The sequence below is a fragment of the Balaenoptera acutorostrata genome, chromosome 13 (assembly GCF_949987535.1).
Source record: "Balaenoptera acutorostrata chromosome 13, mBalAcu1.1, whole genome shotgun sequence".
NCBI lineage: Eukaryota > Metazoa > Chordata > Mammalia > Artiodactyla > Balaenopteridae > Balaenoptera > Balaenoptera acutorostrata.
In genome coordinates this window covers 19,699,975-19,717,422 of record NC_080076.1, presented here as the reverse complement: position 1 = coordinate 19,717,422, position 17,448 = coordinate 19,699,975, and the positions used below count along the sequence as shown (strand labels likewise).

General features: G+C 38.1%; 1 protein-coding gene across 17 annotated transcripts in view; it reads right to left on the bottom strand.

Annotated features, from left to right (window-relative positions):
- The window catches only part of TCF4 (transcription factor 4), a 356,728-nt gene that overhangs the window by 226,690 nt on the left and 112,590 nt on the right, over positions 1-17,448 (bottom strand). For all 17 annotated transcript variants that reach the window (XM_007191942.3, XM_028168974.2, XM_057526284.1 and 14 more), the window contains 2 exons: positions 9,508-9,569; positions 6,535-6,631 (listed from right to left, as the gene is read on the bottom strand). In XM_007191942.3, coding sequence (XP_007192004.1) covers positions 6,535-6,631; positions 9,508-9,569 — 159 coding nt within the window. The remainder of the gene's footprint in view (positions 1-6,534; positions 6,632-9,507; positions 9,570-17,448) is intronic.

Below are 17,448 nucleotides of genomic sequence, written 5' to 3'. Positions count from 1 at the left end.
CGAGCAAGCAGCCTAATGGAAAGAAAACAAGACTAATGAAAGAGGAACAGAAATGTTTATTGACTGGACAAGAGGAGACAAGTTACCTTATCTGAGTACTGGAGACACACAACTGTTTTCAGTGGCCTTCCAAAAAATATTGATTTTACTTATTTCGTTTTATAAATAAAATAACCTGCGGCGTGTTTATTGAAAACTGAAATCTACCACACTGTAATATGGTCTGTTTCCTGACATTCTGTAGAGTCAAGGTTACAGAACTACAGAATGAGCTTCTAGATGACTGTCCCTGGTTTAGGGTTTTCTTCTTGACATAGTAAAAGGTAGGCCTGACTTTAATTTATGGGCTTTTCATTTAGGTTTTAGACCCAAATATCTGATTTCCCCAATTTATTCATGAATGAAACAATCCACTAGCCATTTGCTGAGGCCCTGCAACTCTATGCCAAGGCCTGGCCCATGCATAGCACTTTTCTCCCAGTGACGTACGGTAACTTAGTGAGTTATTATTTTATCCCCTATCAATCCAATCCCTTACCTATAGTTTGCAATGAGTTGAGGTAGAAAAGCAACATCCATTTGAATCAGGCTTTAAAGAATTACATTTGGAAAACACATCACTAGCAAAGTTACGTGAAGGTATCACAAAATAGAGATGAATGGATTAGAAAGAACGCTAAAACATCTCTAAAGATAAAATACCGTATAAGCAGAAAATGGCATACCTAAAAGATCAATGGACCATTAGTTGAGAAAATTACCTCAGAAATCATCTAGAGACTTGTTCCCCCCTCAATTTAAAGATATAAAAAAGATCTGACCTAAAGACCCACAGACATTTGTAACAAAAGAGAGTAGAAAAGTCAGTTCTCTGGCTCCCAGCCTTCACTCAAAATCAGCATTAATTAGATCACTAGGGATGATACTTAAAAGAGTCTTATTTGTTAATACTTCAGGAAGACATTTTAAGCTAACATTAAAATAACAAAATTCCCAAACAAAGCTAACAAGAAATAAGACCACTATTAAACACTTCTTCTCTCAGAAACTCCTTGTTACCACATTATCAGTCCAATAGCTAACAGATGATATCAAGATAACCTCAAGCTAAAAAGTGTCATAAAAAAAAGAAGGCATTGAAAACGCACAGACATCCCTAACTAGTGAACTTGTAAGCAGCCTGCTATCACTACTGAACTTCAGAACAATTAAAAAGTGAACTAAAATTTCTAGAGCTGACATCCACATTCACAATTCCATTTTCATGAAATTACTAAAATACTATTTGACCTCTGGCACTTCAAAGTCAAATAATAGCCTTTTTTGTCCAGGTTTTGTTATTTTCAAATATTTACATTCCAGCATGGAAAAAAATAAGATACCGAACCAAGAGGTCAAGTTAAATCTTACCCATGCTTTGAAAAAACTATGTTTCTTTGTGGTCATTCTTTTCCTTTGTGTGTTAAGGTTTTCAAAACCGTTTTCCGAGTAATAGCCTCTTCATTGGGTATTTCCAGTTTTAACAGTGAAAAGAAAAACTCCCTGTATTAACATCTACTCACATTCGCCGTTTTACAAGACTGTGCCACTGGCCTCTGCCACTGGGATTTGAAAGCGCTCACAACACTTCACCTTTATGCTGGGCTAAACTCAGGGTAGCCATAAACACTTTGAAGTAATACAAACCTAAATATTCCTGCTCGGCAAACGGAGCGGTGCAAGCGAATTATAATGAGCTAGCAGCTGTCACAATATGACCACAGTAACCAAATCAAAATATCAACCGCTAACCCAGATGAGATTCAAAGGTCATCCTATAAGCCAGCAGCTTTCTGCAGTTCTGCCTGAACCACGATCTAATCCTGCAGTAAAATGTTCCACTGAGCTAGTTTAGAAATCAGTTAGTCTATGGTAGGAAATTATTTAGTGCACTGTTGGAGTACCACGAGTGGGACAGGAACCAAATACCACAATAAGGAAACCGAACCATTCACAAGGGGACATGTAAAAACACAGCCGCTCATGTTGAACTAAGCTGCACCCAACCGTACCAAAGTATCACTTTTCACATCCTTCGGTTACCAATGCATGTCTATAATCTTACTGGCATCTTGCTCACTCAAACAATCTGGTTTTCAATTAAGGCTCTGGAACAATAGAAGCAATATGCATGCTTAGATCCTTCCTTGGATCAAAAAGTTGTAGCTAGAAAATATACTGTCTCCCATTGTAAAAAAATATTTGGACAATTACCTGCAAAAGCTTCATGCCTGGCAAACAAAACAAACAAGCGGGAATGTTTTTTTTAAAAAAATCCGTACTCTTTGCATATAGTTCTCGCCAGGATTTTCAACTATTCCATAGCATATAATCCTCTTAAAAGCACAAGGCTCGGACCCATGGCCCCTCCGTCCTATTAGCATATTCTGAAAGCTACCCACTGACCACCTGTAAAGGTTTAATCAAACTGTTTAATAACTGCAGTGAACAAGTTTCCAACAGATCAAGTGTACATTATTATCATTAATAATCATACGGAGACACAAGGAAGAAGTGATTAGTTCTCTCCAGATACAAAACAGGGCAGGGAATTTCAAACAAGTAAAAATGCAAACTGGCTTGCTTGTCTCTACCCAAGGAAAACAATGAGTGAGGACTCAGGAAGTGGCAAGTAAAAGAGTCTGCTATACAAATATTGAATCATGATGCTGTACACCTAAAACTAATATCATGTGATATGTCAATTATGCCTCAATAAAAATGTTTTTAATTTAAAAAGGGAACTATATGAATTGGTCAAGGCAGGCAGTCAGCTAGATGACTCAGTGCTGAAATCTCAACTCCTCCAGACTTCCCCACACTAAAAGAAAAACAAAAAGCCAGGCACACATATTCTTTAAAACAACAAATTTCAGGGCTTGCCTTTTTTGTTTATTTTAGTTATGTTTTTCTTTAAAGGATTTACACAGTATCAACTTCCAAAACTCTGTATGGCAACTGTAACTACAGACAGCAATGGAAGGAGCAGTGCACCCTTATAAACCAAGTGTCATTAATTCTTCTAGCACAATAGGTGCGCATGCGTGTGTGTGCGTGCACACGTACGTCTGCATGCATGCAAGTGCACTTGTGTTCGCGTGTTTATTTTTAGTTTAGGGATTCAAACTAATACCAAATAAGGTATTATATTCAGGTATGCAAGCTTATTTCTAAAGGAATAAATTAATGGAGACACCCTATTACTCATAAATTATATACCATTTTGCATAAGTTTGAGATACACAAATAAATTAAGTTTTTGTATTTTGGTGCCAGAGGTAAGTATCAGATTACAAAAACTGTAACATTTATGCAAAACCATTCATGTGAAGTCAGAGTTCAGAATTGTAATAAAGGGTTTTGTTACTATAAAAGAAATTATAAGCAAATGTTAGCAATGCCTGCATCATTTCTCCAAAATAGTGTACTGCCATAAAGAACAAAATACATAATAATAATTCAATCCTAAAAGAAGAGAGTGGTTCATTACTTCTTTCTTTCCTTGCAATAAAATAAAACCTAAGTGAACAGTTTACCAAAAAAATAGGTCATCTGCAGTTAATAACTCTTTCCCGTAAAATTAGTGTCACTTATTTCTGTAGCAGACGCCTAATTCAGTCACAGACTTGATTGATTTGACAATAGAGAATCTGGTCTAATAAAGTGGCTGATTTATTTCTGATGCTATAGCTTTTACCCTAATGTGACATCACAGCAGAATGAAACCTTTGACATGTAAAGAAATCCTATGCACTTTTCATGAAAACTAAGGATTCTGAAAGTAGATGTTGTTGTCAAAAACTTACAGTAAAGACTAATATCTTCTTTTGGTAGAACGAAAACTTCCACAAAGACTACAACACAGAATATGGATTCGGACACATAGGGAAGTTTAGGATATACCAATAGATTCGGTGAGTTCAAATTATTGGCTATACTAATAGGTCTTATTTTATCTTTGTCTTCATTTGTCAATTGGTTGTCTTTAATGTCTTGAAAACCATCTCTCTTCTCTTTGTAAAGGTACAGCATAGCACCAAGCATGGTTCATTTCAAAAGTGGTTTCATTTTAAATCAACAGCAGCTTGGGCAAAATCAATGAGCATCTTTGTTCCCTGAATCTAGCCCTGAGATACTCAAGCCAATCAAGAAGGCATTTGGGATGTGAGAAATTATAAAGGGGGGACGGGGAACGGGGGGGTGGTGGATTTGTAATGCAGCATCCTAGTTAATTCTCTAAAAATATTTTTTTTTAATCCTTTTCCAAAGTAAAGATGCAAGGTATTTCATAGTGGTTTAAATGTCTTTTCCTCCCTTTTTTTTGCACACTGCGCCATGCCCTCTGGCTCTGAGGGTGACTTCCCTGACCCCAGTCTGACACTGCACCGTTAATGTCAGATAAACCATTTAGCCCAAGCACAATCCTTTTCTGTGCAAAAATCTGCTTGAGGTGGAAAATGTAGCAGTTTGTAAACAATAAAGAGCCATGTTTCAGACCAGACAGCTTATCTAACAGAGAAGTCCTTTCATTGGGAACAGTGGGTGGGAGCCTCCCGGACATAGTAGCATTTCCTACCACAATGCAGGAGACTGTCTTGGCCTCCATATTTAAGGGTTTAATGGGAAGGAGGGCAGACGGGATAAAAGAACACAGCTGACATGGACTTTCAGCTTAAACAACAACTAAGTGAAAAGAGTCAGCTCTCTCCATTCCAGCTCTAGACTCTCAGCCCACTTATATTTTAATACTATTTGGATTGAAAAACAAATTGGGTTCGTAAAACAGTTACCCAGGAGGATAGACGAACAAGAACAATTATTTGATATCTCTGTATTGTTTGGTGTCTTCTGTAATACTAATTTATCATGTTGTTCTTTAGGAAAACTGTTTTTCATGGACATAACATAAACTTCTCAATATGAGTAGTAATTTATCCTATTTTACTTTAGCTCATTGGAGGATAGGTTTAGAATCTGCCAAGGAAATTCTTTAATATACTCTTTACGTGCTACTTCTCAAGATGATTAATTTCAACCTAATCTTTTATTTTATGAAGCTGGATGAGGAGAAATAGAGATGGGATGATATAAGATTCTAGAATTATTACTACTGTCATCAAAAGAAATCTAAAGTTTTCCTTTAAAATCTAAGTTGACAAATATATCTAGTCACCTGCATCTGTCTATCCTGGAAACAGGAAACACTGCATCTCTTATCAACAATTGATTAAAAAAACTGGGATTCTTACTTTAGCTACAAAGTTAAAACATAAATATGAAAGTTAAAGTAAAAAAAAAGAGAACAAACATAAGAACAACCTATGGTCAAACACAACTTTGAGAACGTGGTCCTCAAAGTTGGGATGACACTTTATTGCCCATTAAAAATAAATTCCTAGTATTTCTCTGCTTTGACTATAGTGTGTTAAATACCTGAAGTCCCTTTAGATGGATTTCATGGTGACTTTTGAAAAAATGACTGAGATTCAAGAACAATATACACCTTATATAACAAGTATAGTGTCCAAGGCTTAAAAATTGGGACATTTCTCAGAAGCATCTGCAATTATGGTTTCAGAATGATATATGTACAGCTGTGTGTTTTCCTTGGAGTATATAGTCCAACAGCCTGAGACATGAAATTTAACCTCATTTATTGATGGATTCGCAACAGGATTTGGCCACATTGAGAGATTTACTAATATTGTTAAAACTCACATTTATTAGAACAAAGATCTTTTTTTTCCAATCAAAACTAAAGTAACAGCTATTGGGACCTTTTAAAGCCATTATAAATTATCTTTCCATTGCTCAGGTTACTGCTGTGAAAAAAAAAAAAATCCCTACAGGGTAGTCAAAGCAGAAAAATACGCTAAAGATGCCAGTAGGAAAGGCAAGCTAGAAACTCGAAGACTGTCTCAAACTACATGTAGCTCACTTCATGAAGTAGGATGGGGATCTCCTAGACCATTAGCACTAAAGTTCACGCCTTGATAAATACATAACCAGACTTTACAATTCAACTTGAACATGCTACTTTGATTTAAGCACACTAAACCTATTATTAAAGGGATTTCCATGACCCCTTTAATAAAAATTCAAGCTAACACTGACTTTATCTCATTGCCAATGGATAGGCCCAATGATATTATTTTAAATATTCACTGCTTTCAGTTCATCAACCTTAAACTTAGAAAACGACTGTTGCAACATTGAAATTGGGAGAAGTGCTTTACATCTAAGAAACACAAATTTTCCACATGGATTCAGTATCACTGAAATTAGGTAATTCCACATGGTTGTAAAACTTAGTCTTGTATATGCTATTACCAAGCATAGACTGTCAATATTTTTCTGCAATTTAAAATTACTGTAGCGAACTGGCTGAAAATCCAAGTTCCTAAAAAACAGAATCTCTGTCTGGGCTTGTATTCTCCCTTCCAAGGTAAAACATAAGCATTCAAAAAATGCATGTTAATTCAAAATTAGTCTTACTTTGTATTCTGGAATTGACAAAAGGTGGAGAGAGATTGTCATGTGACCCAAGGTCCCTGCTGGTCATGTGGTCATAGGGAGTCCCATCTCCATAGTTCTGCAAATAAAATAACAGCATAAGTTTAAACTCGCCATGAATAAATCAGCACATAAGTATGCCCGACTATTGACACCTCTCTGACCCAAAGAAATTGGAGTCCACCATTCCCACCCTGGCACCTCATTATAAGGAAGGTGCATCTTCACAGGTACAGTGGGAAATAGAGGGCTCTAGAGTCTGCAGAGCCCACATCTTCCTCATAACAGCCGTGAAATTGGGGGAATAATAATAATGGAACCAACTGCATGAAGTTATTGACATGATCAAATGAAATAATGCATGTAAAACACCTGATACATATAAACTATATTGTAAATATTACATTATTATTTTGAAAAGCCCACATTATTTCAAAAAACAAAAAACAAAAGAAAAGAAAAATGTGCTATGGGAAAGTTACCCATAACCTGTAATGAATTGCCTTTGGAAGGCGAAGGTAGAACCTTTTAAACAGCAGCATTGGGTTTTATGATATTGAAATTTCAATGTTTTCTTAGAGTTGTTATTGTGGCTGTAAGAGAATTGGATCATTCCATGAGTAATTAACACATAAGAATGTTAAAATTATTACAACAGGACCATAAATGAACATCAGAAACTTAAGCATAAATTCTGAATTTGGACAAAGTATGCCAGAAAAAAAATAGTTTTAAAGCAGACACTAATCTTTGGAAATTTGTCATTATTATGATCATCTCATGGTTCTAAGGGGAATTCTAAATTAAAATAATGTTTTTAAACTGCCCAGCCACTTGCTTTTAATGGAGGAATTGGATAACATACAGGAAAGAGTTAAAATCATCTATCTTATACGGTTCAAATTTCAGTCTACTAAGATACATCAAATGACCAGAAAGGAAAAAAAGTCATGCTGCTCAGCTGGTTGCCCTGCCCATAAAGACTAAGTCAAATTTACTCAGAGGTATCAGTTGGCATGTTAGCCAAAGGGCAGAATCTGCCCACACAAAAGGGACGGATGCTGTAGGAAAAATGAAAATGTGCATCACCTCACTAGAGAATCGATGGAAACCTTAAGGTTCCAAACTACCCCGTTGTCAATCGCCTTTCCTCATATATAAAAATTAACTTGAATGATACTGTCATGTGATGCTGCCACTATGTCAATGTATAAAAAGATGTCACGTTTTTTAATCCCCAGCATGGGTCTTACACTCACTGGTTCTATGCCAGGCGTTGCATAATACTAATTAATATTTATTAAGTGTCCTCACCCTCCAGAGTTACTAAACGCTTAATATACATTATCTAATTTAAACCTCAGCACAATGTTTCAAGGTGACTAAAAACATCACCACTTGAAGATGAAAAAAGAGAGACGTGGCGTGTTTGTCCGATACAAGTCAGCCACAATAACCTGTCTCGTGCCGACCCCCTGAATTTAGAAAATATAAATCACAAAATATTGATTCAAAATTATTCACTAACGTATTTCCCAGAAAAAAAAAAAAAAGTAGCCAGACAGTTCATGAAAGCCAAATAAAAGTCAGGACTATCCTAAATGGACCTTGTTCTCAGAAGAACAATTAAAAGTACTACGTGTATGAAACTGAGAAAGCAGAAGAAATTAAGTACATTTGAATGAACTAAACAATAGAGGGACATTCTGTCATCTCCTACGCTTGCTGTCAGGGGGAATGGATTTATTTCTGCAAGTGCGGACTGTAATGTGAGGAGGAGGAAAGATTTCCTCAACCCATCCATATAATGCACGAGAATGTCAGACTCGACAGCTGGTGCAAGCGCTCAACAAAGTAACCGGTAAGCTTACAGCTCCTGCTGTACCCTGAAGACTAGAGCGTTGAACCCCAAGGCCAAAGAACAGGTGGAAATGGCAAACTACGACTTGCTGAGATGGCCTCCTTTTGACAGCTTGATTACCTTCCTTACCTCTTATGCCAAAATAGAGACCTCCCTCCACCTCAAGTTTATGTGAACGCTTAAAGCAAAACGTTACCCCCTCACCTCCTGCAGAATGCTTCATCTAGTTATACAGCTGGCTGGGGGAGGGGCAGGTGTTTTCCTACGTGCTCTAAGTCTATTTTTAATTTGGGGTATTATATGTATATTATAAAAACTGATATGGATTTTAGAGGGCCTAGAAATGACTCCATTAAAGACAGACTATTTATAAAATCATACACATTTAAGTCGGAAGGAACATGAAAGATCCTCTGGTTCTAATTCTTCATTTTACAAAGTAGGAAAATGAGGCCCAAGGAAGTGAAATGACACCCCCAAGGTCATATACATACAAAAACACGTATGGCCTAACCAACCCACTCGCACGCCATGCCACGGTCTTCCCATGACACTCAAACTAACAACCAAAAACCATGGAAAGGAATGGCAAAAATTTGAGACCAAATAAATGAATGAACCCACTGGTGACCAAAGGCACTACTGGTGGGATAATCATATGTTTACAAAGTGAAATCAACTCAGGTTTATTATGCAGATCATACTGGGAGGCTAGAACTTAATACTATGTCTTCAGAATTATTCAGTGGTTTATTTACACCAACACATTCCAGGGATACTAGGATTTTTCTCAAAGTTGCACCATCTACAACGAATAACTTTCTGTAACACTGGATCAATAACTGGCAAAGTAAGGCCAAATATTTAATGAAGGATGTTTCTTCTGGTTAGCCAAAGTGGAAGAGGTGTCAAAATCAATAATAACACCCAATAGGAGAATGAAAAAACAGTGCCAAAAAGAAGCTGATCCTCATTAAACTCAGTACGCATATATATCTGGGCAGATGTGTGTGGGAGAGAGAGAAACTCACCTACAGTTTGTCAATTTACATATGTGGATGTCTGGTTGCGGGAAAAAGATTAGATATACTTACCCTGGACGGGCTTGGATGTCCTCCACTCCCCCAGGACCCTGAGCTACTTCTGTCTTCTACATCTAGGGACAAGAGAAAAACTCTTTAGGCTTTCTCGCAATAAGTCTTTCTTTTTGCATATGCACTTTTAAATTAATGTTTCAAATTAATCTCCTGTTGCCTTTAATTAAGAATCAGGCACGAGGCTACCACGATGACAGTGGCTTCTGACCCATCTACTTAAATTAAGTCATTTAAATTCACAGCAGAAATGAACTGGACCCTCAGGAACCAGAGGTATGAACATAAAAATTACTTCCATCCTTCACAATGTTTCATAGCCTCAACTTTTATAGACCTGAAACTGCACTTAAAGTCTTATTAAAATCTTTCGGACAAGGTAAGTTAAAAATACACTGACACAATCTTAATACACACACACACAAAGTTAAATCAGGTACATATCCATACTAATATTAGCTGCATCCATGCCATAATGCTCCTAGATACGTTCTGTCCTCTTACCAAGGCTTATCCCACCAAACAACAGACATGAACAAAATATGCAAGACGAAAAAGGATTCAGTAGTCTATTTCCATCAGGACATTACAAGGATATTAGATTTTTTAAAGTTTTTTAAGTTAAGACAACACTGTCTCAGTCTTTTAATTTTTTTTTTTTAATGGGCACACCGTTTGGCTACAATCCTTAATCTGTGCACTGAGATGTGGATATGAAAGTTGTTAAGGCAATGTTTTCTTTTGATAAATGACGGCAAAGAGAAATATATGAACTCCCAGAAGGCTGGAATTCTCTAAACCCTGTACCAGCAAAGTTCTAATGCTGACCAATTACTAGATGCTTCATCAGTGCTTCAAGTGGCAAATACTTGAAGGACGGAGAGTCTAACAGCTAAGTTACCATATTCATTGCTCAAAACATAAAAGTGTTGGAAAGATCAGTCACTCTATATTTAAAAATGGCTTTCAGATTTTTGATGAAAGGCTCTTTATGAGTATGAAAAGTTTCACTGTTGTATTATCTTTATCATGGTGGGTAACAGACGGCGATCACAAGCTTCCTCTGACAGAACTGGAGGAGGAGGTGTGAAACTTCGGTTCAGGAGACATACTCCCATTTACTGTGTTTTCTAACATTTCAGTGATACTGTTTCTTCTCTTAACACAGTACTGTCCTTCCTTTTATTACTCCTATTTGATTATCAGCAGAAGTGATCACAGTACACTTAATTGATTTAATGGGGGTACAGTGGAGTACATGGCATTTTAGAACATAGTAAGAGATGGAATAGAAACAACAACCAACAACTATTACCACTAAACCTGAAATCTTTCTCTCTTTTTTTAAACAAATATTTCAGTTCCTTTCGTTAGTACTTCGGAAGATAATGCAAATGCAAACAGTTATTCCCTGTGGACAGCTAAAATCAGTGACTGCGAGCTTTAAGAGATGTCATGGAAGCTCGGAGGAGGAAGTCTGGAGAAAAGGTGCAATACTTTCCCAGATCTGCTGTTTAACAACCCAGCCTCCTGGCCTATCTCGTGTAGGCTGAATTGGGGGGAGTACACGAAGAAGTGACTTAGAACCCTTGGGATTATCACACAAATAAGTTTTGTAGCCTGCATAGTTCTCTTCATCCTTAACTCCAAGTCAAATATTTGCAACAAAAAAAAAAGAAGTATAAACGACAAAATCTCTCAACCAGAAGTCTGCACATCTTGACTTGCTTTTCGCCTGAAACAGCCAGCTTGGATTAATTTGAGAGATTTCTCCTCTTAAATTTGGCCCAAAAAGTAATGAAGGAATAAAGTTGAATCCCTGTATCCACCATAAGACTTCGTATTGTTTGGACCCATTTTATCTTTTCAATTTTCAAGGAGGATTTTAAACATGAAAAGAAGGCAGAGACAAGGAGGAAAGGGGACCATAGTAATTCTAGGTCAGTAGTTTTGCACTGGGGTTGATTTTGGTCCCCAAAGGACATGTGGCAATGTCTGCAGATATTTTTGGTTGGCACAACTTGGCAGGGTGTGGAGGTGGGGTAGAGCTAGTGGCATCTAGTGGACAGAGGCCAGAGGTGCTGCTAAACATCCTACAAATGTCAGAACACCCCTACAACAAAAAATTCTCTGGTCCTAAACGTCAACTGTGCCAGGATTGAGAAGCCCTGTGCTACAGGACAAATTCTATTAAAAAGCAAAAAGGAAGAATCGAGTTAGAGCAAAAGATGTACTACAACTTGATTTATAATGAATATGACCACTTACTAAATACATAGTGACTTATGCATTTGAAGCTGGAGTGTTTCAAGAGACCTTCCTATACATCGTCCATCCACAGAATAAAAGAAAAATGATGGTCGACCAAGCAGCCTGCTAATTAGTAGGCAAATAAAACACATCAAAACTTGAGTATTCCCAACTGGGCAATTTCAAAAGCGAGCAATCCACTAATTAAAAGTGCTGGAGGGCTTCCCTCGTGGCGCAGTGGTTGAGAATCTGCCTGCTAATGCAGGGGACACGGGTTCGAGCCCTGGTCTGGGAAGATCCCACATGCCGCGGAGCAGCTGGGCCCGTGAGCCACAACTACTGAGCCTGCGCGTCTGGAGCCTGTGCCCCGCAACGGGAGGGGCCGCGATAGTGAAAGGCCCGCGCACCGCGATGAAGAGCGGTCCCCGCACCGCGATGAAGAGTGGCCCCCGCTTGCCGCAACTGGAGAAAGCCCTCGCACGAACCGAAGACCCAACACAGCCAAAAATAAATAAATAAATAAATAAATAAATAAGAAAATCCTTTAAAAAAAAAAAAAAAAAAGTGCTGGAAGTCTAGCTTTTTCAAAACAGGTTAAATACTGGCTGGGTTCCTTCACAAATAGATTCCCAACCAATCAAATCTGACTGCTCTTTTCCCATTCTTTCCCATTCCATCCTTCTCACTTCCTGACCTCACGCTGCTGCACCTCCTTTCTGCTCCCTTCCTTTTATTGCTCTCCTTTTAACAGGCTTCTCCTTCCCTTGGCCTCCTGCTAGATGGAGAAGATAAGACACCTCTCTAGCCCTCCCAACCCTAATAGAACAATCGTATGACTTCTGATGATATTTTATCTTTGAGAGAATATCTGTACAACTGGTGCTCATGTGTCCATTGCAAGAAGACACAAAGCTATAGCATGTAATGAATATAAACTTGTTTTTAAGACCTTTGTTTCCATCTTCCCTCCCACTGAGCTTCATCAGACCTGCCAGTTAGTTAGCAAGCATTTCTTCAACCACGATTGCAGTGCATCTCAAAGTGCATCTGAGGACCATCTACATCTTAGGCACCTAGTATGCTCATTTCAAAGTCAGCATCTTAGGGTCCATTGCAGACCTACTGCTCCTGGATCTCTAAAAGTAGGGCCAAGAAAACTGCTTTTTTAACGAGGTCCTCAGGTAATTTTCATGTACACAGGAGTCTGAGAACCACCAGTCCCCTCCAATGGGAACACAAGACAGATGCATGTCCCACCCTGCACCCACTGTCTAACTCACTCCCTGTCTTAAAATCCCTGCCCAGGTGGCTGGTTTCAGCAGCCTTCGGTCCACATTCTCATCTCATCTACGTCCCAGTAGCTCCTGCCCAGACTCACTTTTTATACAGACCCTGCACGTGGCCTACACTTGGCCATTCCCTACTCCCAGGTGGTGTACCTGGACACTACACACACTTTCTACCTCCACATCTTTGTACCTGCAGTTCCCTCTGCCGGAACTGTTCCTTACGTCTCAAAAAATAATAGCAGCTAACATTTCATGAGCTTAAATATGTCAGACACTGTGCCAAGCACTTCAGTAGACTAACAGTATCACCATTTGATATATGAGGAAACCGAGGCTTAGATGGGACAGAAAACCCTCCCAAGGTGACAGTAAATGGCTGAGCTGGCAGACACAGGTGCTGTCCATGTGACAGCCAGGGACTGTTCTTCTCCAGCACAGTAAATGCCTTCCTGGTAAGAAGCTCAGATCTCTCCATGACCAGCTCAAATGTTACCCACCAGTCACTTCTCCCCAAGCAGAGTGGATGTATTTATTTTGGAGTTTGTACCCACTCTTGTGTCCACATAAGATTACAGAATTTACACAACACAAATATATAAAACTAGATATGTGAAAAAATCAAGAGACTGGAAAATAGAAGCAGGAGAACAATCAAGCCAAAGGTATGATGAGCTTATCAAGAATGTACACTGTGATGGACGGGATATTTGTGAGACAGGGGTCAAAATTCTAGAAGCTCCTGAGTGGGCAAAGTGTGAAACAAGATTCACAATGAGCACTGGATAAAAGTACCCAAATTATTCAGGAAAGTCATTAAGGCAACAAAGTAACAAATGAAAAACTGCCCGATAGAAGCTGTCTGAATATTGAGTTCTTGTGTCTCCCTTGTTCGGTTGTTACCCTCTATCCAAGATGGGAACACATACAGAAAAAGACAAAAAGCAAGTGAATGATAGAGACTTATTCTTCCAAAAGACTGAAGTGGGCTCCACTGTTCAAAATTTTCTAATTTATTTTACCCTAGACAAGGACAGACTGAGTAACTTCCACGGGTTTGACAGCTGCTTTAGGAGGCAACCTGACCATCCACGAATTTTCATTTTATTTGAGTAGTTCTGCATAAGCCCCGTCTAAAACATCTGACATTTCTGCACCAAAACACGAAAGTGAAGTCTGGGCAGAACTAGGACCAAACACTCCATTTAGAGAAAAGATATACAGAGATGAATTTTAATTTCTCCAATTTCCCATCCACACTCATTAAACTTATGATTACTCAAGTCTCCACTTTGTTTATGTGAACAGCGAGATCAAAGCTATCAGACAGACTGGACAAATGTCAGAAAGCACGGCACGAAGAGTTGGGATAAAGACCTAGATTTCAGCCGTGACTCTGCATTAACCAGCTCTATGGTCTGAGCCACTCCCTGGACTCTCTGAACTCATTTTTGTCAGCTGTAAAATAAGTGGGTTTGATTTCCATTCTTAACAGGGCAGGCTAGTATATTGGGACAACTCTGCCACAAAACACTCAGTGAAGTAAGTCAGACAAATGTCATATGATGTCTCTTATATGTGGAATCTAAAAAGTTGATACACATGAACTTACAACACAGAAGTAAGACTCACAGACACAGAAAACAAACTTATGGTTACCAAAGGGGAAAGGGGGAAGGAATAAATTAGGCATTTGGGATTAAAATATACACACTACTATATATAAATAGATAAGCAACAAGGACCTACTATATAGCACAGAGAACTATACTCAATATCTTGTAATAACCTATAATGGAAAAGAACCCAAAAAGTATATATACAGATATATATATGTATATATAGATATAGACACACACACACACATACACACACATATACATAACTGAATCACTTTGCAGTGCCTTAAAGCTAACACAACATTGTAAATCAACTATATTTCAGTAAAAATTATATAAATAAATAAATAAATATTCATGGCTTTAAAAAAATACTAAACATCATGGATAGAGATTTTAATCTTCTTCTAAATCCTAATGATCTGACAAGATAGTAAGAAAATATCCAGCCAAAATCAAAGTGAAAGCTGGAACCCACAGAGGAAGAAAAGACATTTTTTTTGCCCTGAGGACATCTGCCGACCTAGAAAATGTAATGGTCTCTTGGGTCAAGGAGAACAGAAGTGAAAACTCAGGATCCACCCAAAGCAGGTATCTAACAGGAGATAAAAGGGATAATAAGGTTTCCAACCTCAAGGAGTTTTGTTAAAGTAAATGAGTTAACTGATAATTGTTAAACCCTTAGCAGACTACCAGTAACCAATACCTACCACAAGTGCCAAATTTACCAATACCTTCCAAAATCTAAGGTAATCAAACTGCATAAATAAATAAACTTGTGATTTATTCAAGGAAATCTGAGTCTCACATTTTTATGACTCTTTGTTCTGCTAAGTGGCTGGTCAGAGACTCAAATACTCTCCTGGTTTTTAGAAACTGCCAATATGTTTAATCAAGTCCCACATTCTCCGTGAACCCCCTGCAGCACAATCACCATGAGAATTCAGTGAGCGTTAGATTTGTTGAGTGACTTAATTTACCTTTCGCATACCCTCTTGGCATCTCATTTCAACATATTTTTGTATACTGTATAAACGATATGCTGCCAAAATTATGTGTGCTGACCAAAGGCCCAAGCTAAGAACACAGACTAAATATTATGTAAGTTTAACCTTGATTTGAAATGAACAAGTGTGAGAGTTACCTAACCCTGTTGATTTGGGGTAGCACTGTGTATCCAGCCTTTCCTTCCTTAGAGCCCAGATCCTGCCAAACAACCAGGGCTCTAGAATTTCATGAAGTCAGAACAACCAAAGTGGTATTCTGCATTGCTCTAAGGGTCTACAAATTCCTACCCTTATGGAAATATATTGATTTCCTGAAGAAAGCTTCTACACACTCAGAATGCATTGGGAGACTGAGATTGAGTTCTCCCTGGAAAGATAATCATTCTGAGGCATGTGGAAGTCTACACGGCCTCAAACCCTTCTCTCTGCAATAACAGATACTATTAAATCTCCTCCACACCATCATGGAGACTCACAGAGTGCGTACATCTGTGGGGCCTACTAATTTCCTAGTCCAGGAAGAACCCTTGGCTGAGCCCTTCACACAAACTGAGATGGCATATGCTCTCCGTCAGTGCCAGATGAATTTAGAGTTCAAAATATTTCATCAGCAAAGAGCATGTGAAGGATGTACACATTTTCATTAGCACCCAGTATAATAAGAACTCCTAAGCAGAGTGATTTGAAGTCAAATTGGAGTCCTAGGACAGAGGTAGGAAGAGTTGAGGAGCTTCGGATATTGACAAGGGCCACACAACCATGACCACTTCTTTTGGCTTCTGTTAAGAAACAACACAGGCTTCAAAAGGAGTGATCTGGGCAGGGGTGAGGAACTTCCAGCACTTCCCAAATCTGACTAAACAAAGATGATGTCTGTGGCAATGCATTCCATACAAATTCTAAGATACCTTAAATATAAAGAACAGGGACCTGGGCATCCCATTTTCAGAGCACTGCCATCCACGCTGGCTTTCTCAGGATGCAAGGATGTCCTTATCAAATAAATCTGAAAACTCAAAGGTCAAGTATAAGATGATCTTACAGCTCATACATATAAATATGTCAACTGTATAAGGAAAGGTAAAATGTGGATACGCTGGGGGAAAACTACAGTAGGAAAATTTGTTCAGAAGGGAATTACTGCTAATTTTAGCTTTCATTAACCTCCAACTTAAACTTCTATAAATACGTCTTTTAAAACACTGAAACAATACTATTTTCCTTAAGTTCAAAGTAAACTGTTTTTCCAAAATGAACACTAAATAATCTCATATCTAAAATGTGGAGTTAACTGCACTTTACAGTGCTATAAGACAGGAAAAGCACTTTCATATAACATGATATTCAGATAATACAGAAGTAACAAAATAAAACAAATAACAATTATGTTATAAATATACCCGTGGTGTTTCATATTCTGAAACTCAGAAATCTTCTTGAAAACTCAAGGTGAGTAGACAGTTATATTATGAAACTGAGACAAAAGTAAACTTGAACTCTTTACATCAATCCATATAATTTGGAAGTATCACGATAATCTAAGTTGAATAATATTGTGACTTGAATAACCTAACAGGAAATATAGAGAAATGGGTGTTATTTAGCAAACTTCCATTTCGAATGTTTGAAACTAACCAGTCAGGGTCTTCCTCTTAAAGAGAAGTTCATCCTTTCAAGAGCTCACCTCTCCAAGTAAGAACCCAAAAAGAAAAGGAGCCACAAACAACTGAGGCAAGAGTATAATAATGTGAATTATATATGCCTCCTTTGACTTTTTTG